Source organism: Falco biarmicus, chromosome 5, assembly GCF_023638135.1.
Source record: "Falco biarmicus isolate bFalBia1 chromosome 5, bFalBia1.pri, whole genome shotgun sequence".
NCBI classification, from domain to species: Eukaryota; Metazoa; Chordata; class Aves; order Falconiformes; family Falconidae; genus Falco; species Falco biarmicus.
The window spans coordinates 57262969-57287727 of NC_079292.1; the positions used below are offsets into that span (position 1 = coordinate 57262969).

General features: G+C 46.7%; 2 protein-coding genes and 1 long non-coding RNA gene across 3 annotated transcripts; 1 reads left to right on the forward strand and 2 right to left on the reverse strand.

Moving 5' to 3' along the window:
* Positions 1 to 6871: 6871 nt before the first annotated feature.
* Positions 6872 to 9279, forward strand: RPS19BP1 (ribosomal protein S19 binding protein 1). Its single transcript, XM_056339493.1, has 4 exons — positions 6872 to 7015; positions 7107 to 7247; positions 7544 to 7641; positions 8593 to 9279. Exons 1-4 carry the CDS (start codon positions 6967 to 6969, stop codon positions 8725 to 8727), a joined length of 423 nt encoding a protein of 140 aa, XP_056195468.1. The 5' UTR covers positions 6872 to 6966; the 3' UTR covers positions 8728 to 9279.
* Positions 9196 to 16209, reverse strand: LOC130149646 (uncharacterized). Its single transcript, XR_008821970.1, has 2 exons — positions 15738 to 16209; positions 9196 to 14318 (listed from the first exon to the last, which is right to left on the reverse strand). It is a non-coding gene; the product is annotated as an uncharacterized LOC130149646 (long non-coding RNA).
* Positions 16210 to 17836: 1627 nt separating this feature from the next.
* Positions 17837 to 21230, reverse strand: ATF4 (activating transcription factor 4). The gene is made up of 3 exons (XM_056339489.1): positions 20770 to 21230; positions 19328 to 19642; positions 17837 to 18777 (listed from the first exon to the last, which is right to left on the reverse strand). Exons 2-3 carry the CDS (start codon positions 19542 to 19544, stop codon positions 17927 to 17929), a joined length of 1068 nt encoding a protein of 355 aa, XP_056195464.1. The 5' UTR covers positions 19545 to 19642; positions 20770 to 21230; the 3' UTR covers positions 17837 to 17926.
* Positions 21231 to 24759: the final 3529 nt, after the last annotated feature.

The following is a 24759-nucleotide window of genomic DNA, read 5'->3' on the forward strand; positions in this document are numbered from 1 at the left end:
CAGCTATTCTGACCTGCTCCTTTCCAATGCATGCTGGTGGGCCCACTGTCCCCTGCCCCACGACACCTTCACGACCCTGTCCCTCCTCCACTTCCTCCTGTTTTTCCTACTGTCTCCAAACGGCTCCCTCCCAAGCCTAAAGGGACTGGGGGACAAGGACACACATTTAGCCACTGAACCAGGGGATATGACACATCTTTAGCCATGGGAAGACCAGAACAGTGTCAGCACAATGGATCAGGCAGGAGCTGCAGCAGCAGGCGATGCCGCCCCCAGCTCCACCAGCTCTGCTCTGCACCACACAGCAGAAACATCCACTAACAAGGCCTGCCTAAGGCAACAAAAGCCCATGACAACACCAGCCCATCTCCTGTCTGTCTCCAAATCCTTAATGGTTGGTGACAAGCATAACTAGCTAAACTTCGCTGCATCCTGAGGCAGCTCCGGGGCTTGTAAACATTTTAAGGCCTTGGAGCAGAGAGGCTGGGAACAAAACATGGAGCCTTCCACATCTTTGTCACTCATTTGAAAGCAGCCACATTCAACAAGGACTGACATTCCCCAATTTCACATCTGCACAGCATGAGGATACTTAAGCTCTCAGCTCTAATACAGCCTCTTTGTGTATTTCCAAGCTCTTTACATGACAAATCATGATTTCCATTGTAATCAGGATAAAATACATCCTTCCTGGAAGAAACAAGACTTTGTTTCATCAAAGGCCACAATATTTCCAGAACTGAGAATCACCACTGCCTTTTTACAAATCCCGCTAATTAAAGAATGTTATACTCAGAACCTTGTCTCAACAGCCCTGTTTCCATTTCTGTCCATTTTATGTGTATCTGGCAGGGGACTATTTTTAGGGATGAATTTCTCAGTCTGGCATGGAATATCTACAGTTCTGACCACAGCACAAAAGAAAGCTACAAAGAGCACATCAAACAATGTAAGGGAGGAATAAAGAGTAAGTTGAAAGCCAAAGGTGAAATGAAAGAAGGTCAAGTGTCAAGCCAGGGAGGCCAGTCTGCAGTTGAAAAGGGAAAGACCAATTCTAAAGCACAAAATGAAAAAGAAAAGATAGGCTGAAATCCAGGAGGAAGAAAAGTAAAACACTAAAGTCAACAGGTAACAGTCCAGCTGCTTGAAGCTGATTTGAAAGAAAAACAAAAGCTCCTGGTAAGCTTGGAGGCTCAGACGCTGGTAACTGAAGTGTAAGCCTCATCAAGCCTATCACTAACTGTAAGCTTCCAAAGTAACAAGGGAATATGTCCTGGAAGATTCTTCAAAGGCTTCCACCAAACAGCTTGTAACTCCTGGAAGGTGGGCTGATCCAGCATCACCAGTGACACAAAACCACAAAAGTTAACAAGTCAGATCCCCAAAAAGCAAGATATGGGCCCAAAGCTCTCCAGTTTTTCAGTAACCCCCAGTGTGTATATATGGCAGTACGTGTTGTCCACCCTTTGGTCACCTTCCTGCAATGCATTTCTTTCAGCCTGACAATCTATAAAGCAAACTTGTACCCACTCCAATCCCTGTGTCAGTCCTGCCTTTGCCTCCATCCTGTGTCTGCCATCTATTACTCCTGTTCTCCAGCATTTAGTGGTTCCTGGTCCACAGCGCCACCACATTTTATTCACTCAGGTCTATCCCTGCTCCACCAAAGGATCTTTATCCTCTTTTCCCAGGTTTTTAGGGAAAAGGAAAAGCAGCTACAACAGGACATCTTTTGGCCCTCTAGACTGGGGGAAACAGTAGCAGGAAGTTCTGCCACTTTCTCCCAGACCTGATGCTGCAGGAATGAAGTAGGTGGGGAGGGCAGGAGGAAGACGTAGGAATCGTGTTCATGGCCCACAGAAGGAACAGGGAAAAATCAGTCACTCTGAGCCCTGGGATTCTTCTACTACTTTCTCCCTCTCCTGATATTTAAAAATAGTGGTGGGAAACAGAGAGGGAAATTGTTGCCCTTCAGCTACAGACCTGTTTGCCTGATCCACTCTAGGAGGCGTGCAAGAACAGCAGATGCCCTTCTGAAGAGATTTTTCCCTTTTGGCAAAGACAGAAGTATGAAGGCACTGCAAGTTCAGGCATTTTTGTGAGTCTGGATGCAAAACCCCATTATTTCTGACCACAAAAACCTTGTGACACCAACTCTGTATTATGTGCAAAATATTACTAGCAAATTGCTTTCCTTCTAATATTTTAAGCCCTGAAGAACTTGTTTGGGTCTTTTCTAAATATAACATTTATGTTCTCAAAAATGTTGCCTCTCTCTACAAAGTGGGTTCTTACCGCTTCAACAAAGCTACCGATGCTTGCTTTTCTCCCATTTGGAGCCAAAAAACAGCAGGTGGAGAACAAGGATATGTTTTGGGCTGAGCCTCCATGTTGGCATTCGGAAGATCTAGTTTGAGCATTCATCCTGTCTCAACTACTTTGCAAGTTGCTTAGTCTTTGTGCCTCCTTATCTCGTCTGTATAGGAGGATAATAACTCTTGTCTTGTTCAGGGGCAGAGTTCATTTCGTACTATAGCATCTAGTATAGTGGGAAGCCAATTTAATCTTAACCTGTGCCAACATTATCTGCAGAAGCTGTGCAAGACAGAGCCACCTTCTTGGTGACCTGGAACAGGCTGAAAAATACATGGAAGAGAAAGGTATCTGCACTGGATTAAAAATAAATAAAAAAAATAAAAAAAAAGAAAAAGAAAATTAAAACAATTAAAAAATCAGAATAAAAGGCTTTCTGTCAGTCTAAAGTAACTAGGCACTTATCCATGACTCAGTAGTCCAGAAAGTCAAATTGCTTTTCAAAGGCATGTCACACAGTTAAAGGACAAAGGTTCCTATGTACTTAAAGGACAGGGCAGGCAGTGACCCATGGTTCTTTGTAGGAACAGTGATCACAACACAATCTGCTTCAAGTTGGCAAACACAGATAAGTCTTAATGACAGCAGCTGGTTTTTTCAATACTGCTGTTCAAGAGAAAATACAGAATACGGGATGTGGTGAAACTGGACAGCTGTCTAAAGCAAGGTGCATTCCATAATCCACAAGTTAAGAAACATACAGAGGTGAAAATCTGTTATAAATAATCTTGAAAATGGTCTGATTCATTTTGGAAGAGAAAATACAGATATATATGTCAGTGTGGACAATACCAAGTGTTCAAAGACCAGGATCCCATTTCCCAAAATCGTAAGACTGGTTTTAAAAAGCCCTGAACTAAATAAATGCTTGTGATTGTTGTATTTTACTTCTAATGCTCCTCTCTGCTTCTAACATTCTTCACAGTATTCCAGACTGAGACTCCTACGTAACTCCCTAAATCCAGAAGCTGGAACAAAAAGTAAGAGCAAACAAACAGCTGTTATGAACTGCCACAGACAGCAATATGATTAACCATGAATAACAGTAACATTTTTGTTAGCATGCTGTACAGAGTAATAAGATGGAATAGACCAAATGTACCATAATCTCAGACATCTTCCAAAGCCTAGAATAATAGGGAGAAGAATAGTAATGCCAAGAAGAACCAGAAACTTTTATCAACATATTCAAACAGGGGAAAATCCCATTTTCAATACCATAAGAAAGCAAGCAGAAAATGAACTGAAAACATTCACATATGGAGGTTACTTAAAACTTAAACTGATCTGTATATGTTGGGTTATACATAACTGAAAAGCCAGCTAGCTCATGGGTACCCATTGAGGCATGAGATTTAAAGAAAGCTATAAAACATGAACATTAGCATCAGAAAGCGTTCAAAGATAGCTTGACTCAGAAACAAAGACATTCTCAATCTGAAATACAGCACCTGTGGGTTTTGATATCCAAAGTTAGATTATTCAGGCTCTAAGACAGCAATTTATTTGGATTTTATACATTTAAATGAACACCATTTGACATCATTCTGTCTCCAAAGCACTTCAAAGAGCTAACTGCACTGATTTTTGAGGGATTACAAAGTGACAAAGTTTTCTAGGATGAAATTTTAATTTGAGCAGAGTATAATGAAATACTGATTATTTTTTTACTGACATAGACACAAAGTCTCCCAACATTAAATTTTTAACAGCACATACTAGTCTGGGAAAAGCTATTTGTAGGGTCTGCTCAACTGCTTTCAACAGTGACTCAGGCAAAAGAAAGTGATAGTTAAATGTATATATCACCATGAAATAAGAAGCATATCATCCCTATGAGACTGATAAAGCCATGGAAGTCTGCAAAGAGAAATACAGCACTTTATATGCTGTGCTCAGCATAAAGCAGATTAATCAAATACAGGTAGTCGAATTAATTTAAGGTCAGCAGAAGATATTTTACAGTTTATGACATGTAGAAGAAATTATGTGATCCAAACGCCTAAAATTTACATATATACAGATTTAAAGTTACATATAATACACAGGTAAAATCCAGTTCATATTAAGAGACAATCATACATTCCTAACATAAATGTCAATATCAGTCAATAAATCAGTCAATAAACTGGTGTTGTTTAGCACTGCAGGGAAAAGTTGTAAGCACAATTCTCTATTAAAGTCAAAGAACAACGGAAGACTCTGCAGGAGCGTGAGAGGTATTAGTTGTACCAAAGTCACCTGAACAGATATGACAGATACTGTTATCACTATGTCTGGCAAGATCACAGCTGAAGCCAGAACACAGTTCAGAGAAACATTAATTATCATGCCCCAAGAAAAGCTGCCAGATTCTGTTAAAAGGAGCTGAAAAATATAATGTATTAACAACAGGTGCATTATTTTACAAAGTATTGAAAAATCCATGGCCCATGTTGGACCATGATCTTTGGCAACAGATCCAAACCTGGGGAACACATCACACCACAAAGTGTGCATCCATTTAATTTCTTGGTGCACTAACTAGCTCCAAGAGCCTGACCAGATTCTGAGGCAGGAGACTGAATGTAGTTAAAGAATGTGCCTTGCCTTCCCTCTTCAGTAAAGTGACCCCTGTGCACTCATTAAATTTTATTCTGCAGGTAATTGCTGACTAAAACCATAGCAAGTCTGCACTCAACCTTGCTGGTCAAAGGAAGCATTGCCTTTATTATGATTTCTTGCCACTGAAGGTATTTAATAAGAAGGGAGTCAGATTTTCTGAGAGACCTACACAACTGAGAGCTTTATTAATTGGCACAACAGAAATAGGATAGCATTAGTGATAGTTTACGATTGAAGTAGAAAATGGCATATATTTTCCATCAACAGGATAATAAACACTGATTTGTTAAACATGTTTTGTGGTGTTGGTAAAGAAGATGTTTTTGCTTCAGGTGCCTTTGTAATGCATTTATGAGGTTACACTGTTCTAACACTAAGCATGTGTAACAACAATATAGGTGGTCCTAATAAATGATGCAATGTAGTGTTTAACAAGTGGAACATGCTCTCTTGAATATACTATGCACTATGTAACCATAAAGAGCTTACAAAAAACCTGTAAATTGTATTTTAGGGGCCAAAAGAGAGCATTTGACTGATGTAGTATTTTTGGAAACACTTTTCCTGTGGCAAGATCACTGGCAGCTATCATTTTTCTCATTCTGACCAAGATAAAGATTATCTGAGTATACAAGCAATAACAAATCTTCTGCTGCCTAGAATGCTTTCTAGTGCTCTCTTCAATTTCAGCAATAGGCTATTAATTCACTGCTTGTTCAGCTGCTTCTTTGCAAAAACTACGATAACCTCCTTGTAACTTTATTAGGTTTCACACAACTGGAGGGGCAAACCTGGCAGGGAACTAAGAGCTGAGCAAGCTCCATCTTCCACTAAATACTACCAGAAAACAAGAAAATGGAAAAGTGCACTGCTGTACACACCCACTGACTGTCCCTCCAAATCAACCAAAAAATTCAGTTACTGTAAAAGGAAAAATAAGATTGAGAAGCAATGTGCTGAACAAGCACTAAATGGTTAACGTTCCCCAGCCATGAAGCCAGGAATGAGTACCCACTAGGTCCCGTCCAGAAAAACATATTAGCACCATCATAAACCACGCCAGCAGATACTGACACAAGATGCTGGGATCCATCCAGGGAGTGATTCAGAAGAGAACAAACAATAAAAAGACAGGCATTGAGGTGACATCTGCAGAGGCTGAAGAACAATTTCCAGAGAATGAATGTCTTTTAATGAACCGAGGTTTAACTGTTACCAGGTCTCATTAGAGATCATTACTATCAAAACCAGTAAGAGCTGCTTGTATCCCTTTGTCCCTGCAGGACATGTCTGAGAGACAATAAACCTCTCTCCCTGTTCTCCAGTGTCAGCTTGTTACTGCCAGCACTGGCTATAATTGAATAAGCTTTATTCAGATGATAGCTAAGTTTAGCAGACATTAGCATCAAGTCTCTAAAGGGGTGAAAATGAGGGAAGAAAGCTTTAAATAAATAAAGTAATATTGAATAACTTACGCAATCTCTGGCAAAGCGAACCTCCGTGCCAGCGGAGCCTAGCAGAGTTAAATCTGGGGTTTGGAGCCTGACTGAGACAAAACATGACCGCGTTGCTGCTGTCCCCCTTCCTCCTGGCCTGCTATTATTACACCTGTGATGGCTAGAGGCTCCTCGGAGTCCCCACTGCAGTGGTTTTGTGAAGGTGTAGCGCAGGCAGCCTGTGGGCCAGCTGCCGGGCCACACACAGCAGAGGCGGAGGAGAGAAGTGCGGGTAAATGAGAACCACCAGCATGAACCCGACGTGCCCACTGCTCAGCACGGCTCTGAGGTACTCGCCACATAACACGACGCCACAACATGGCGCCACGGACCTTCCCGCCCAACACGCGCCGCAGCTCCCTCTGCGCATGCGCGACAGGCCGCGCGCGGTGCCGGAACTGTGGCGGTGAGGAAAACGGAAGTGGCGTCACGCGCGGGCGGAAGTGTGGCGCCGAGACACAGGAAGTTGGCCGCCGGCGGGGGGTACGCCGGCATGTCGGCCTCCCTGCTGCGGCGAGGCCTGGAGCTGCTGGAGGCGCCGGGTGAGCCCGCGGGGACCGGGGGCTGTGGGGGCGTGGAGAGGGTGATTCCTGGCGTGCGGCTCGGGTCACTCCGTCCCTCCTCCCGCTGCAGGCCGGGGAAAGGCGCCGCCGGGACTCACGGAGGGGCGGGACGGCCCCAGGGCGGCGGGCGCTGCGAGGCGGAGGAAGAGGGCGCCGGAGCCCCGCAGGAACAAGGCCACGGTCAAGGGCAGAGTCGTGAAGTCAGTGATAGGTGAGTCCCAGCCCACCTCCGGGGGAAGAGAGGCAGCTTTGCCGCCCTCCACAGCCCTCGCACCGGGTCCCCTTGTGGTGTCCCACAACCACCCTCCCGGTCGTTTGTATCCATCCCTTCCTATCCTTCTGGATGCCTTCTGGTGTCCCCGGCTTAAACACAGCCTGATCTGTGAACATGCCCCAGTTCCTGAGCTGTCTTTTTCTCCCGGGACTTTGCTGATCCTTCTCTGTCTCTCTCTGCATACTGCCTGGATGAGCAGCTGATGTGTTTTATCCCTCTCTTCTTTGTTCTAGAGGAGTATCATAAGAAGAAGGCTGTGAATCACTTGAGAGCAAACCTGCAGTACATGTTGAAGGGACAATTTGTTGCAAACAAAGCCATCACAGAACAAGTAAGACTGTCATTTCTGTTTGGGAGTCTGCTTCTGCTGAGGGACACAGGTGAATGGGAGTGATCCCCAGATCTTCCAGTTAGACCCTGTGCAAAGGAGTCAGGTTAAGCTTCTGGTTGCAAATGATCTTGAGGAATTTCTGTGTGCACTGGCAAATAACTTACTAAGCTTTAAACTCTTGTTGATATGTTGTCGCCTGTGATGTTTTCTGATACTAATTAAAATGTACTGACAGCTGTTGGCTTTTCTTAATTATCAAAGATCTTTCGTAGCTTCAGCTGGCAAAGAAGCCCTGGTTCAGACCTTCACCTTACTGTCTATTGACCTGGCCTTCTCTGTAGCTGCAGGCTGTTCAGCAAGGAACCAGATGTGCTGCTGGCTCATGTAGTAAGAATTTAATAGCACCTTGAATGATGTTTCTCATAACTTGAGAATTTAACCAGTGGTCTTCCCCAAAAGGTAGTCTCATGCCAGGATTTGTAGAGGAGAAGAGCTGACTCTGCTAGAATTTTGGGCTATCTTTATGAGATACAGGCTGTTAATTTACATAAAACAGTGGTTTAGGCAGTGTTTCTCAGGCTGGAGGTTGTGAAAGGAGGTGATAATATATTAGAAAATGCTGATGGAATTCAACCAACTTGTTGGGTTTTCAGGTTGTGTCATGGACAGACAGGATAAAATAAGGTCATAGTTTCAGAATATCTCTGTGACCTTACCAGAGAGTAGTTTTCCTATTTGACTCCAAATACCAAGTTGGTATTTGCTGTTGTCCCAGTGACCTGCTTTGATTAACATCGGTGATTGCCTCTCGACTTTTCTTTGAAGGTATTCAAGGTTATAGCAGGGTACTAGTAGAGTAGCAGAGATGTTGCAGGTGAGCTTGAAAATCACAGTTTTGTGGTTTGGTCTGGATAACAATGACTTATTTTTTTCCTTTTTTATTATCTGAAGGTTCTTGCTCAGAACAGAGGCAGGAAGGCCAAAGATCAGCCTCCAAAGAAGATGGCAAAGAAGAAGCCTGAGGGCACTGTCTTTACTGAGGAAGATTTCCGTAAATTTGAGAGAGAATACTTTGGGAGACCATAAACAACATGACAGGGATTCTTGCAGCTCCAGTCCTTCTGCAGCTTGAGTGCTCAGCATACAGAACTGGCTATTTTGTTGGTGTATTTGAGGTAGTACATCAGAGATGTGCATCTGTCAGGGTGGGCTTTAATGTCATACTTGCAGAGCAGCTCTGCGTCTGTGCAGAACTTGTTACTGGCCAGCTAGAGCCATGGAGGTTCTCTTGGCTCCGAGATGCACTCTCTTTAACAGTTATCTCACTCCAGCCAACATGTCTTACATCCTTCATGTAGAAGGGTAGACCAAGCCGAATATAAATCTTGTTCCCCCGCCTTGGGATGTAGGCCTTCTGCCACCTGTGTTATTTGGCAGAGTGCATTTAAAGCACTGTATCTGAATGGAGAAATGTTTTGGACCAGCAGTAATAAACCATGAGAAGGGAAGGATGCTTTGAAAGACTATTAAACCTGAGCAGTCCTGCACTTTCTGTTCTTATTACAGCCTCTGTCAGGTTTCTCAGTCATTGTAAAAACTTTTCATATGTCATTTGATTAAATACTTGTTGCAGACACAGCCTCTCTTTGCCTTTGTAATAGTGATTAATTATGACAGGCTACGACTGATGGAGACAAACTGTGTCACTGTTCTGATCCAAGCATCCCTCTTTAGGATGACTCAGTTGTGTGAATGGCCTATCTGATTCATGTTGACACATGTATTTAATCTTCTTTCTGACATGCTCAGGCCTTCAAGGAGTGCAGGTTGGAATGGAGGTGACTCCTCTGTTTTGCTTACTTAGTCTCCCCTCTCCAAGGAAGACCTTTTACAGGGAGAAAGTTGTCCTTTGGATGCTTGTACCTGAGCCTCCCACTCAGGTTCAGCCACGCTAGGAGGGCAGCACTGCTGGGCGCTGCCTGCTCCTGTACCCAGGAGGGGTTGTGACCCAGGTGTTAGTCCCAGCAGAAAGTTAAAACCTTCTGAGCCAGAGGTTGTGGTGCTGGGTTGGAGGGATGTTTTTTCTATCGGGCTGCTGCTAAATACCCGGTTGCAACAAATAGAAGGCCCGGCAGGTGGAAGTGTTGTTCCAGACGCTTCCTTGCTAAACCACTGTAAATGCGCTTCTGGGGAGCGCCTGCCACTGCCCTTGCCCGCCCCTTACCTAAGAAAATGGGAAATGTGTCCCCTTTGCGGAAAAAGAGGTAAGGAGAAGGACTAATGCTAAGCTTTGGTTGGACTCAGGAGTTGCTTACAAGGGGCTTGGCTGACATGGGCAGCAGCTGCTTAGATGTCAGCACTGGTGAGAATTTGGTATCCCTTCCCTGTTTTCTGATTGGAATTCCTGGTGCTGTCCTCTTGCTGCCTCTTTTGTGTTCTTTCCCTCTTGTCTGCATGGGAGGGAAGGTCACCCAGATGTATGAGGTCCAGACAAGGGAAATAGTGAACATACTGGAGTGTGTGTACTGGGAATTGTGTAATAGCATGTGGGAGGGGCTTTCTTGTAATAGGATCAAGTTCAACTATCTGCAGCCAAAAGTGGTAAATATAGAACAGTTCAAAGACCAATTCCCTTCTTTATCCATTTGTTCTTGCTCCCAAAATTTTAAAAAGTGTAAAAAAAGAGAATGCTTCTTTAAAGAATGAAAGCAATAGTGTTTGAAAAAGTGGTTGATCAAAAGGTGTATATACCACATGTCTCCTTAAAAACTCTACAGTCTGTGCCTGCTGTCGTGTATGTGAGCTGGTCTAACACATGCAACTCCATGTGGAGTTGTCATGGAGACAATTAACAGTGTGAAAAAGGTGGTTGTGCCACAACTTGAGTTTTGAAAGAGGTAGATTTCTGGGGTGATACTCCGTTTCAAATCCTCATCTTCAGTATTTGGTAGTTCCTTTGATCTTACAGAGGTCCTTCATGTCACCCCATGTGCCTCCTTTACCTGTTTCTCCTGCGCACCCTTGCTTCTGTGGTTGTTCAGTTCCTGGGCCCTTCTTTTGCAGGCTGAGGAAAGCAAAAGCCATCCTTTGTTGCTCCAGAAAGAAGCACTAGTAGGGTAATGTGGTTCACTCTGTACAAAACCCTGCTTGTTTGCTTACAAATGTAAGTAAACAGGAAAGCTGTTTTTTCAGAGTTAATGAGGAACTTTATAAAGTGGGGCCCAGAGCAGTTTTCCCCAAGGATAATAACACCTGGATCTGTGGAGTTTTAAAGCTAGATGGCAGCTCTCATTACTGGCTGGAAAGACTACCAGGGCCAACTAAAGTAATCAACATACTTCTTGTGGGCTGTATGCCATGAGGTATTACATTGTTGAAGAGGTTAAACCTACCTGACTGGATTTTGCCATCTGAAATCAAATTTGGTTGTACAGTAAACAGTATCCTTAAATAAATTATACTTTATTTTGCAGGAGAAAGGAAAAGCAAGCAGAATGAATGGGTGGCTCTATATAAACAATATTCTAGAAGGGCAAAGATCTGACATGTTCTAGCCTTGATTTTCCCTCTCCCTAGCAGAGCAGCAGCTCCTATGAAAGGACAGCAGTGCCACCTGCACACTGGGTAGATAAGGGCAAGACCTGAGGAGAATGTCTACAGGCTAGAGGAGAGAATGGGTACCAGCCTGTCGCATGTGCCTGGTGATAAGCTACAGCTAAACATCTCATACTCCCAGCTTTCTATGTTATGGTCTAGTCATGCCTAGAGCATGCCAGCTCCTCAACTGTACTGGGACCCCACGTAGTGGCTATCGTAGAGCAACCTGTGCCATCTCTCTGTTCCTTGCAGCCAGATTTTTCTGCCCCATGTAAGAGAAGAGGGGGTTAGGGAAGGAGCAGCTGCCACAGCTGCTTTTCCTAGCTGGCCTCCAACCTCTGGTTCCCATGCTGGAAGCTAACACACTGCAGCCCTCAACCCCTGGACCTGCTAGACAGCATTTCTCTCCAGCTTGCAGCAGCGCAGGGAGACATCCCGCTGCTGCAGGGTGAGCACCATGTGCTGGCTGAGCTCATCGGGCTTCTGGCTCGCTTCCCAGCTCTGCGACACCAGCTGAGCATCCTGCAGCAGAAAATAGAGGTAGCTGAGCTAGGGAAGAAGGAGGAGGGTGCCATCTTAGAGTGCATCCCCACCCACACACAGCAGGGAGTTGGAATGGGAGGCAGCAACAGCAGCAACTTTAATATAAATGCAAATAAAAGCTCTGGAGTGTTATTAATGTGGTAGAACCTTTCCAGGGAAATCGTTTAAAGAAGGCAGAATAGTTCCCAGATGCTCAGTGTTGAGCTAGCTTATTGTGAACAAGATTCATCAGGCCTGTTAATGGCCTATTGCTGCCTCATGACGTGAATGGAAAGCAAATAGGAAAATTTGTTTGGATGGGTACAAGCTGATGTAAGCCAATACAGCCTCTGCTGTATGAACAAGTCTTTAGTGTAGAAAGCAACAACAGCTAACACCAGCATTATATGTGTATCAGGAGAGGGCAGGACTGCAAGTGTAAACCAAGAAAAAACGTGTTTGCTCAGGACACTAACGAACTTCTTGCCTTTGAAATGACATGGCAGTAAGAAATCTGGCTGCCAGTGAACAGAGACTGACTGTAAAACTTGCTTAGGCAAAGACGACTTAAAATGCTGAAAAAGCTGTGGAGGAAAAGTGGGGGGAAGGCTCTTAAAAAGTTTTGGCAATCTCAGCCTCTGGTTTCTTTTTCATAACTGATTTACATTTCAGTCTTTACCTACAACACTGATGGGCTCCTGAATATCCTGGGTAAGGAGCTGGTTATTGTAGAAGGTGTACAGCAGCAGCGCCCTCAGTAACTCACAAAAGAAAAGTTACAGCAAAAGGAAGTGTCTCATTTTGAGACAAGAATACCCATCAACTCAACTAAAAATGAGGAGTGTAAAAGAAGGCAGGCTGCCTCATGCCTGTTTGCAGCTCAAAACGTGGAACTCCAGCCAAGGCAGGCTGAAGGGTTAGTAGGTTTGAGATGGATTAAAGGTTTGCATGTCTATCCATAGTTACATTAAATAGGATTAACAGTGCCAACCACTAATGGTGTGGGCAGGGGAAATAAAAAGCATGACGGTTGCTCTGCAGCTGTCTACAGGGTTACATGCACCTTTTTCTGAACGAATTAGCTGTTGGCAGGGCTAACCAGTAATCTAGCCAAGCTGGTCTGTCCTGAGCTGCACCGTGTGTGTGCCAGCAAGATCATTTATCTCTTTTAATGGGAGGCAAAGACTAGGTCTTTTTCTCTGCCTGCCTGCGCACTGCAATGAAAATGCAGAGGAGTTACAGATTTAGCCAATTCTCTGCCCTATATAAATTAAGCTGACATGTCTGCTGCACTTGAAACTTGCTCCCTGCCATTTCTTAAAAGGGTGTGTATGTATAAAAGAGGAAAAAAGCAGCTGAAGGAGAAATGAGAGATGGCTAGCCATTACTTGGAGAACATGCACCCACGTAATAGGGAAATTGGAGTTTGTGGGTAGGGCTAGCTTCATTCAGTGGCTTGTGACACTGCATGAATGCACTGAAAATAATGCAAAGACAGCATACCTGGGATACCTGAGCAGCCAAAATAGTACTGCCTAGGTCAGGGGACCAAACTCCTCTGTTAATTCACAAGGCCCAACCTGTAGGCCTGAAGCATTTCAATGGGAAATTCAGCAAAGAGTGAGCTTGTTTGGCTCAGCAAGGGATGCTCATGGTAAGACCCCAAGACTGTCTTTGTACTGGAAATGAAATGCAGCAGGAGGGTAGATGCTGAACTGCATGGCAGGGCTGTGAATACAGCAGGAGGACATAGAGGAATTTGTGTTATGGTTGTCTCCAGAAGCTATTTGAACTGTATTAGGAAAAAATCAGCATGCAAAAGGTGGAAATTATGCCTATAGAAAGGACAATATAGATCCTGTTGATTCTGAAGGCCTAAGCCTATGGAAAGATAAAGAAAACTACTGTTATTCTGGAAAATTTATAGATTTCCCACAACAAAAAAAGGTTTTCTGAATCAGGAACAGATGTAGTAAGTGGAGAAGAAGGGTGGCTACCCAACAGCAAGGGCTGAGAAAGCAAGGGACATCTTAAAACAGAGAAAGTATATGGATATCTCAAGAACAGAAGCTGAACCCTACCTAAAGAAAAGGTGAGGCAATACTTAACAAGGCTGTGGGAAATGTGGGTGAAACAAGAAATGTATTTTTTTCAGGAGGCATATGACTGCTCTCTGGAAACAACATGGCTTGGGGGCCGGGGGAGAGGGGGCTGTGACTGGACTGCCTACCACTCTATGAAATGGTTTTGATCAGAATAACCCTTTTTTCTTTCTTTTTCTTCCTACCAGTCCAGCTCAGGAGTGCTGGGGGAACATTCACCTCCCAAAGGACAGCCTGTCCTTGCAGCTATTTCTGGGCTTTCTGCCAGGGCAAAATCTATTTGGAAGATTTTATCATCATTCTTTCTTCATCTTCTAAAGCTGCAACTGGGGGTTTATTTTTGTAAGCATGCTGCAAAGGTGCATCTGGTTCTTCATGCAGGCATGTGGAGAAGTTGTCAGTGGTGGTGGTTTCCTCTTTTCATTTGCAAAGCGAAATGCAAGCACCTGGTTCTCTCTAAAGGCAGAATGAAGAGGAAGGTAGTTATAAGTATCATTGTATAACAGCAGAAACAAGCTTGTGAAAAGAAGCCATATGTTGTCAGAGCAGCTTTGTGAGACGTGAACCACTGGGAGTTGTTTGGTTATGTATGGAAGTACTGGAGTCCTGCTTACTATGAAGTGCAAAATGGGCTAAGGGATCAGGAGCCTGAGGGTCATGCACACTCTGTGTGTGAAGTCCACTTTACTGCCCTTAATTCAGAGGAAATATAATTGAACCAGAAATCCCATCAGCCATGCCAACTTCAGATTCAAATAGGTTTTATATAATATAGATTGAGGGAACTCTGCTGTTTCCAAGTATGTAGAAGAACTGGGCTCCTCTGAGTGTAGGTAAATCCTGCGTTTTATGCACTAGTCTATTTCTGGACATGGTATTATTGCACTGTACACAAGCCACAAGGATTCGATTAAAGCACATTTGTTCAGAGAGGCTGTGAGAAAAAGAAGACAGCTCCTGCAGTTTGCAAAATGTAAAATCAGTCACCAGCCAGGAGGCTATTAGACTTTTTCTGCTACAGGCTGGAGCTTGTTATGTGACAGTGTCCTCAGTGTTCCTTGCCTCCTGTGGCGGGCTGAACAAGCTGCTGGGATGCAGAGCCAAGTGGTGTGATGCTGGCTGTGCCTAACACAAGCCTGGAGGAAAGGTCTAAATGGAAAATGCCAAGGAAGAGCCAATCCTAATCTCCAGCCTGTGTAAAATCTTAACTAAGTTACTATGTATGGAAACATGGCGTCATTTCAGCAAGCGTTGCATAAGGTTGCTATATCGGATGCCTCTGCAAAGCTGCAAGCTCAGAGCCTCAGCAAATCATAATGACACCAACAGCTCTAAGAGCAGATTTCTGGTTCTCCTGCAAGGAAGGAGTCCTGTAAAACGTGGATACAGGGCAGAGAGCAAAGCAGCACAGATGCGTCACGCATTCCTGTCTCCTGTTCCAGCTCTGATCTTCCTTGCCTGGAGTGAGTATAATTTGGTAAACTGGAGGTACATACTCTCTGGAGGGCTGTAGAAACCAAAATCATGTATTTACTGGCCAGCACAGACACTGCCTCGTCTGTCTGCAGAGCATGGGCTCAAAGAAAAACTGATAAATTGATTTTAGTCAGAACTGGCTCACAGACAGCCCTGCCATGGGGTGGGGTTGGGGTGGGGGGTAAATGTGCTGACAGTTTTTCCAGGCTTTGGGTAAGCTGAGTAAGGGCTGCAAAGTACACCCACTGCCCCACAGCCTGGGCTGCTGCCAGGCTTAAGCAGAAGTTGCGATGGCTCAAAGGGAAGCGGAGGTGCTTGCCCTGTGGCTGGAAAGGGGCATGGTTCTGGGGAAAGGAGGGGTTTGCCCTGCACAGACAAGCCACTTGCTTATACACTCACGTGAGTTGCCATGTTCTCTGCGGCTCAGCTGAGACCACACGTTGTCACCTCAGGTGCAGATTTGATCCATCAAGGGAGACTGTCCTGCTCATTGGGCTTTACTGCCTCTAATTATCCCCATCCCCAGCCTGGCAGGTCCAGCTGATCTGAAAGAAACCTGTTAGGCTGCTCTACCTACCAAAACAAAACACTCCCTTGTCCTTGCATGCAGTCACCGGCAAGTTCTGGAGAACAAAGCGGCACTTAAGCAGGACCTCGATGTGCCTGCAGTTTGCAGAGCGTCCCATTTATACAGCGCGTAGTAGTCAAAGCACTTGCCCAGGCAGTGAGCGATGGGGCAGATACTCCCCATGAAGGTGAGGGGTCTAGGCTGAGACCACTCCACAGGAAACTTGCAGTCTCACGAAAGCCAAGATGAGGGTCTTAGTTACCCACGTACCACTTCCAATGTGGCATGAGCCCCAACTCCTGACAGGGCATCGTTGTGCTGTACTGTAAACAGCACACCCACGTCACCCAGGCACGAGCTGTAAGCACAGACAGGTCAAGTCACCACCAAGGGCCCGGCCCGCTCTGCCCTCCCTGCCAGCGAGCAGCTGCCGGCTGCCAGAAGTTCATCTGCCCGCTGGAGGAGCCTTCCCACAGCAGGTCCCAGAGCGCAAGGCCGTTACCCCATCACCCTATCACCCTTCGGCTAACGGCTCGGGCAACAAATAGGGCTGCAGGACTGCAGCCCTGACTTGAGGATGTAAGGAGCCTGAGTGTCAGAAACCAGGACCCCTGCGAGGCTGCAACTGGACAATTTCCCAGTATCATTAGGGACTTTTTTCCCTCCCCATCCCAGCACTACCTGGAGCCCAGCGCTGGCCAACGCCAGGCCTGAAGCTCTGCCTGCATCCACCAGCCAGGCTGGGGCACGTAGGTGTCTGAGCAGGGCAGCTTTCTGGGTTGTGTCAGTGCAAGTGAGAAGGAATTTTAACTCCTTGGGGAAGGATGTGCACATCCACATGCCAAAGCAGGTTCCAGCAGGCCAAGCAGGGATTAGGTGCTGCCAAATGTGGGTACCAGCAGCCAACACCCCCCCACCCTCCCACAATGATTAAAAATGGCACATTGCAAATCCTGAAGCTTCTTTTAGCAGAATATGGCCATGCTGGATGTGGAACTCCCTCAAATGTTCAGACCCTCACTGAACTACAACCAACCACAACAACCATTTCCTTGCAGTGAGTGGCTATAGACCTACCCATTAACAGAAGAGCACTAATTAGTATCTACAGGTAGAAGCCACCCTGCTACACAGGCTCCTACCTGTCTCACATCGGTGTTCAAGTTCTCTGCAACATGTGACAGACACCGTCACAGCAGGCTTAGGGGTTTTTTCTCCCCATTCCATCTTTTCTGTTGCCATGCTCCAGCGTTAACGCACCACAGCCCCGCTCGCTGTCAACAACCCCTGCCCACATCACTGGCACACACTGCTCCAGCACACCAGCACCTTCCATTTACGTTTACACCTCCAAATTTGACTCTCCAGTGGCCGACTCAAGAAACCAAGTCTTTCAACACTTTGGTACACAGACACCTTCCATCATGAAGAGCAACAGGAGTAACCTCACCCACGTGCCCCAATTCACCTACTGGTGTGAAGATACCACTTTCACAACTGATGTTTTAGTACCCAGCCCCATTCACCTACTTCAGAATATTGAGACTGAAAAAAAAAAAAAACCACAAAACCACCAAACAACAAAAACACCTCCCACCATGGTCTTGGTGGTCTTTTACTGACCTTGTTATCTTTTATCATCTAATCTTCTATAGACCCTTCTTTGCTGTTGACTCAGGGCATCTCAGTACAATACCACCCTGTAAATTTTAAGTGAGCAAGAAGCCACCTGAGTCACTGTTACTAAATAAAGATCCCAAGCACCCTGTGCACTGGGCAATGCATCCCACTGCCTGGTGGAACAAGCAGCACGCAACAGTTCCAAGCTGTATTCCCCTCTGAAGACACGAGCAGCGCACCCAATAGCTCGTTGGGTTTCCACACAGTGCAAGTGATGCTTTTGCAAGTACCCAGTTAGCCCACACCAGAATTGCAAGTTTACTATAAAATAATTTATTAGACAGCAATACACATTTTAGCAGCAAGCTTATATACATGCACATAAAAACAGCCGACTACCCTACTCGGGGACTCTAGCTCTTTTGCCCTTGGCCTTGCGGACCTCTTCAATCAGATCTTTCAAGTACTGAATTTCCTTACTAAGGGAATCTGCTTTCTCCTTCAGGGCCTGATTCTTCTGCTCCAACTCTCTGCACTCCCCAGACAGCGCCTCCTGTTCTGCTCTCTTCTTCTGGCGGTAACGTGTGGCAGCTGTCTTATTCTGCTCCATCTTTTTCAATTTCTTATCTATTTTCTTTTCTCCTTTTATCTTTGCTGGCACTACCTTCTCTGCAGGATGATCATACGGTTTGGACCGCACAGAGCCACAGCTGGCATCTGCAGGGAACTGGTTGTCATTGGGGGATCCAACTGAATTGGTAGGACTATGTTGGGGTGTCCCCAGGTAGGAGTCTGGGCTCATGCATATTCCACTATCATCAGAATGGTTCTCCTCCTCTTTCTCGGACTTGGTGATCACTACCACAAAGGTGGGGGCCTCCTGTTTTCTTTCTCCTTCCAGAACATCCACTTCACTACCTAATTCTAAACTAAACGAGTGGTCTGGAGTGGAAGTCAGAGACCCTGGGGAGAGGGGAAAAGACCAAAGGGAAGCCAATGGGGCCATTGGATCTGCTCCAATTGGAGATTCAGGGAGATGGGCAATTAGGTCAGTTATCAGTGAAGGTTCTTTGCTGTGAAATTCCTGGATGGTAGGGTTAAATAGGAGATCACACGTGTCTTCCAACGTGGCCATCAGCTCGTCTGGTGAGACGGTGGCTTCCAGATGTTCCATACCTAACAGGGCATCAAAATCAAATTCCTTCAGATCCATCTTCTCCACCATCCACTCCATGCCAGAGAAGGCATCCTCTGCACAATAAAGAGAAGATTACCAGTTCAGCTGAACAGCCACCAATGCAATTCAAGCTTCTGGAGATAACCGAGCAGCTCACACCTTTTAACATCTTTCCCTCTCATATCAATATGAAAAAATTCAATCATAAGGGGGGGAAAATCCCCTGCCATTTAGCTGCAGAAGACTACAGGGTACAATGTAAGCCGTCAGCTGTTCCAACATTCCATCCCTCTTACTTGAGACCAGAAGAATTCAGGGCCATTTGAAACATACAGCCATGCTCATTTCTTGTGACCTCTGCCAGGGAGCAGTACCGTAACAGCTGGTATGTTATTAAAAGGGCAACAGAAGTATCACTTTACCATATGCCAGTCCAGCAACCAGCAATTCTGTATTGTGTAAGCAGCGCAGTACACATGCTCTCCAAGCAGAGATATGCATGTGAGGTTGCCTACGCCTTTGTGAAAGCTTAGCAACTTCATTTTTTAATCAGAACGTTAGTAAACACATTATGATTATGTGCCATTTAATTGCTGCATTTCATGCAAGTAAGTAATACCTTACCCTGGCTGCTATCTATGGTGTTGCCTAAACTGTCCACAGCAAGCCAATTGGAGGAGACTGCCTTAGCCTTGTCGCTGGAGAACCCATGCGAACCGAGGGGCTCGGCCACCTCCAGGTAGTCATCTAGGAGTCCCAGACTTTCCTCAGCCACCGAACACGGCTGGCTGAAGGGGGATAATGAATCCCCCAACAGCATCTCGTTGTTCAAGAGGCTCATCTTCGACAGTTTTTAATGCTTTGATGGTGAAGGATGTAGACAAGTAGAGGGTCTTTTTGTCGACTACAGCAATGCTGCTGTGCGGTGCCTTGAAAAACCTGCGAACAAAACTTGAATTCATCAGCACTTGTTTGACCAACATAGTACCTTTTCAACAGCAATACCACCTCAGGAAGTATGGTGGTACTTTCTAGGCTTGTCCAACTTCTCCATTTTCGGGATTGCTCTCTGCCTCCACAACATCATCTCTGCGCTTTTCTGACTTCTTCCTACTGGCTCGCCAAGGCCAGCCGCAGGTGCGAGCCTCCGGCCGCGCCACCCGGCTCCCGGCTCCCTCACGCCGGCTCCCTCAGGCCGCAGCGCGGGCACGGCCGCCGGCCCCACCCACCCGCCGTGACTCACGCCCACGCCGGCAGCCGCAGCCATTTCGCGATCCTGCCGCATCCTCCTCCCCACCCCGGCAGCGGCCGCCATTTTGTGTCTTGCCACGTTTCCACCGGGGCTCCAGCTCAGGGCGCCTCAGGCTGCCGCCCAGGCTTCGCATGGCCCAGCCGTGCCGAGAACCCGGGAGGCAGCGGTGGAGACGCGGTGGGAAAAGGACAGCGGACCTCTCCGAAACGAGCTGACGGCAACAGGGCGTCTGGGTGAGAAACCGAACCCAATGTCAGACATTTTCCAGAGGCTTATGAAACCTCTCCAGATCATCGGGGAGACTTAACGCTACGGTATTACACGGAGTACAGTACTGCTGCCAGGTTACGAGCAGCCCCCGTTTATCTTAACTCGGGACGATACACCAGATGGTATTTACGCTCTCAGAACCCCGGTGTCTCCAATACCCCATTTCCCGAAGCTACAGAAACACGCTCCCACGCGGGGTGTGGGTACACCCTCCATAGAGAGGTACTGCTCTTACACCCACGAAAATTCCAGCGAATGGAAGATTCTCGGACATTTAGGAATTGGAGTTGTGTTTATGGAGAAGAACACAGTAGTTTCTCGTAATGTGTTCTGGAATGGCATTTCCTGCTGTTTCTGGCACCCGCCGCCCCGGGGAAGTTGAGCCCCACAAGGATGCCTCCCCCCCGATCTTTTCTTTCCCAGCAGATACCACCCATTACCATACGGGTGATAAACACAGCCTCGAAGCCCACTTAAAAGGGGTAAGAGTGCGACTAACGCCACACAGGAGTGATAACCCCCATGCCTGGCACACAGTACTCACGCCATGGTTGCAGATGCCGGGGATGTGCCGAGGCCGCCGCCGCTGCTGCTGCGCCTGCTGCACTGGCCGATGCCGCCGCTGGCCCTGCCGCCCTTAAAGAGCCATGGCGGCCCGGGGAGGGGAGGCTGCTCCGGTCCGCGCCGCGCGGGAAGGCGTTGCGCGTACACGCACTAGGACAACCTCTATTTTCGGCAACAGACACACAATGCGGTGGCACCGCCTGCGTGCCGCGCTTATATAGGAACCGCCTGAAGCAAAACAAGATCCGACTGTGAGGTATCCTTCCGCCAAGCGTCACCTGCCTCTCCCAGCGCCCGCCGGCCTGTAACCTAGCTTTCTGGGCTTCTCTCGTGTCAGTCTGCTGCGAATTAAACGCAGGAACCGCCGGCAAAAGCTACCGCTCCACGACGGAGCAGAGGCGGAGGGACTACATGGTGTACATCCGCGTCGGCGGCCTCCCCGCGAGGCGAACCGCGTCACGTGATCTGAGCAGTTGAGGACGCTCCCCCCGCCCCTCCCGCGAGGAGCTTTGGCGCCGGAGGGGGGGGAGCTGTTCAACCGCCAACAAAGACGGGGCGCTCGCTTAGCAGGCGTCACGCAGATCGCCACGTGGGAAGGGGGGTGCTCATTGGCTAGAGGCGAGTTGCTCACGTGCACTGTGCGCTGCCATTGGCCAGGGTCCGAAGGAGGCCAGGTGCTGAGGGGAAGGCGGGGGGGAGCGGCGAAGAGCGCAGGGGCCGGGAAATGGCGTCTGGGGCGGGAGTGGGGGCTGCTCCCCTTACCACAGTCCTGTGCTGTCGCTGACTTGTCCCTCTCGAAACAGGACGTGTTCCCCCTTTTAATTTCCAACGGCCTTTTTTCTTCGCCACACGAAGTCTTGCCGAGGCCAAGCCGGAGCTGGCAGCTGCTGCTCAGGCCGAGGTGCTGGCACGGTTCCTCTGAAGCGCTGAGGCGGGGCGCCGCCATGGCTTCCTGCTCCCGCAGATAGTGTCGGCCCAGGGCCGCGTCGCCTTCCCTCCCTGCCTGCCTCACGCATGCAGCGCTTAGATTATGGCTGCTTCGAGGCGTAGGCTGTTTGTGTGTATGGTGGCATCTGTGTTTGACCTGTGCCTGCCGGCTTTGCAGCAGCCCCGGCACAGTATCAGCCTGGAGTTGTTCATGTGGAGCTTTGCTGGAGAGCCATGTTGCTGAGCAGCCGAGAGCATGAGTCTAATTAGTGACTTCAGCCTATGCAAGAGCTGAAAATGAAGCTGGTTATTTCCCAGCTGAGGAACAAGAACTTCCTCTCCTGCTATGCAGTTTCACACTTATACAGTTGCTTTTCTGTTCTCTGTGCAGACTTTACTCTTGACTGATGTCAGCATTGATGGATCACTAAAGTGCAGTTTCACATTATGTTTTACTGATCTAAATCGACTTTCTGCTAGGAAAGAAGGCAGCCCTCCCTCCTCCCCCACCCTATTCCTGGCTATACAGTTCCACCAGCTGGTCTGGCCCTTAGTAAGCCAGCTAACCCAGCAGGAAACTCAGGGGGGTAAACAATTTTCTACTGGTTTCAGTCCCTTCATCATTTCACTCACGTCAGACAAGCTTTGGCCAGCTCTGGTGAGCTGGGAAGATTGGTGCCTGTGTGCTTTTCTCATTGTGTTTGTTATCCAGCTTCAAACAGTTGTTTTTCTATGTTGCCATCAGCTCTGAGAACTGCGGTGAATCTTTGCTTGTTCAATCATCATCCTGCAGGTCAAATTGCTCTCCACTATGTCTGCAAAATGCTCCGCTATTTTCTCTAATACAACTATCTTTAAGTTAGGGCCTCAATAGTATTTTGTAAAGCCACAGCCTTCACCGAGTTTGCTCAGGTGTACCTGCCTGGCACTTACTAAACAACTTGACTGATGATTTGCGAGGACAGGTGTGACCCAGTTTCTACTTTTAGCAGTCTGATGTTACCATCATCCCTACAGAGTATGTCATTCCACATCTGTAAACTGAACACTAGCTGCTGAATGAAAAAAGCGATTTTTCCTCCATGTTGGTTTGTTGTGGGGGTTTTTTTTGGTTGGTTGTTGGTTTTGGGGGGGGGTTGTTTGCTTTTTTTTGGGGGGGGGGGGGGATGTGTCTAGAAGCAAGCACAGATTTTGGAATGAGTCAGTAAAATGGAGGAGGCAAAGAAAAATGTGCTCCAACGCCAGAAAACACCACAACAGCAACTGAGTGATCTAAGATGACTGTTCTGATAAATACACTATGGAGCAGGCAGATCTTGCTTCAAAGCGAAGTTTAGAGAATGCGGCAGTTTTTAAAGTAGCCAAGTGGGTGATTGGCTGGGTGGCTGGGTGGACAGCATCTTCATGTCCTCACTGGCTAAGGGAGAGCTCTCACATTCCCTGCCATGCCTGCTTGCCCCTCCTTTAAGTGAAAAGAGTGATTGTACAACCATAATCATAGCTAAATAAACAGAAATGCTATGCACACCCAATCCTTAATCTTGAAAAGATAATTATAGATTTCACTGAAAGGACTCTGGGTATGTGCAAGAAAGAATCATGCAAGCAAAAATGAAATATGCAGTGAGGAACTTAACCCAGATCTGCCTGTTTCCTAGCTGCATGGTTTCCATTTTGGGTGTAAACTTAATGTGGAAATTTGCCTGCGTTATGAGCTCGAGATGGAAATTTTTTAACAATCCCCAGTCCAAAAAGTGAAATCAAGTAACCAGAAGCCAGTCATTTAGTGAACAGCATATTTTTTCCCCATTTCCTGAAGGACTGCAGAATTACTGTTGTTACATAATATCATGAGCTATATCCCCGATTCATTTATAAATCATCTCTCTGCATTTACACATATTACATCAGAAGTTTTTCCTTGGTGGCTAGAGTTTTTGACTGAGGTAGAAGACACTTCTCTAAGCCCAAGTAACAATTCCTTGGGAATTTTTGTACAAACAAAAAAAAAATTACGAGTCTTTTCTATGCAGAGAACTACTAGCTACCCACTACTAACTCAAAAGTGTCTAAAAAGTGTTCCTTTCCAGTATTACAGAATAGATTTGCGGCTCAGAGATTGAGAAGAAAATTGAATTTACAGTGTAAAAAAGGTAGTTTCTGCATGAAGATTAATTTGTGTGCATGGTCAGTGAACTTCTGCTGACACGTTAACAGTTTTAGCACTGTGGATGTTATCTTCCTGCCCTGGGTGCCATACCTCAGCAAAGAGAGCTCCTGTGATAGGTAAGCTCCATCCTGACCCAGAAGCAAGGAGCCAGCCACCGGCAAAAGGAGCTGCTCATGCAGAGCTCACTGCAGGATAGAGGCCAAAGTGACCTTGCTGGGAAGTGATGAACTGCCCTGAATAAATACAGCACTGCAGAAAGCCACCTCCGGCCAAACAGCAGCACCAGGGTGTGAAAAACGAACATTCCTCCTTCATTAAGATGGAAGGTCAATATATGTGGGGGTTTGTTTGTTTGTTTGTTTGTTTTTTTAAGTTAAAGTTGCAAAGGCAAAGAGGTTTTCTTCTTCCACCCGCAAGTATACAGGAGATAAACATGCTGAATGCTATGTTATTAAGTACACAAAAGACAGGGAGGACGTAAATGTTTCCATAGTAACATCTCCTTGCACAGCCTACACAGTCTGTATAGGATGCTCTCAGGGACTGTCAGTGGGGGTGAAATACTCATGGGCCTCTGTAGCAGGGGATCAAAGTGTGTGTGTGTGGGGAGTATATATTGCTGGGGCCAGGGAGGTAAACAGCAAAAGTAACAGAGATAGAGGTATTTGTTTATTTGTTCTTTCCTGGAGTGCTGGGAAAGCCACAGCCAGGGAGAAGGGCTGGCAGATGCTGCATCAGGAGGGTGCACAACCCCCATGGTGGCACTGGGCAGGCAGCTTTGGGCCCCCGCTGAGCCTCAGTGCCCTGGAGAAGGGACGAATGGGCTTTTGGCGGGCGCTGGGCCCTGCTGGGGTGGCTGGGGAGGAGGGGTCA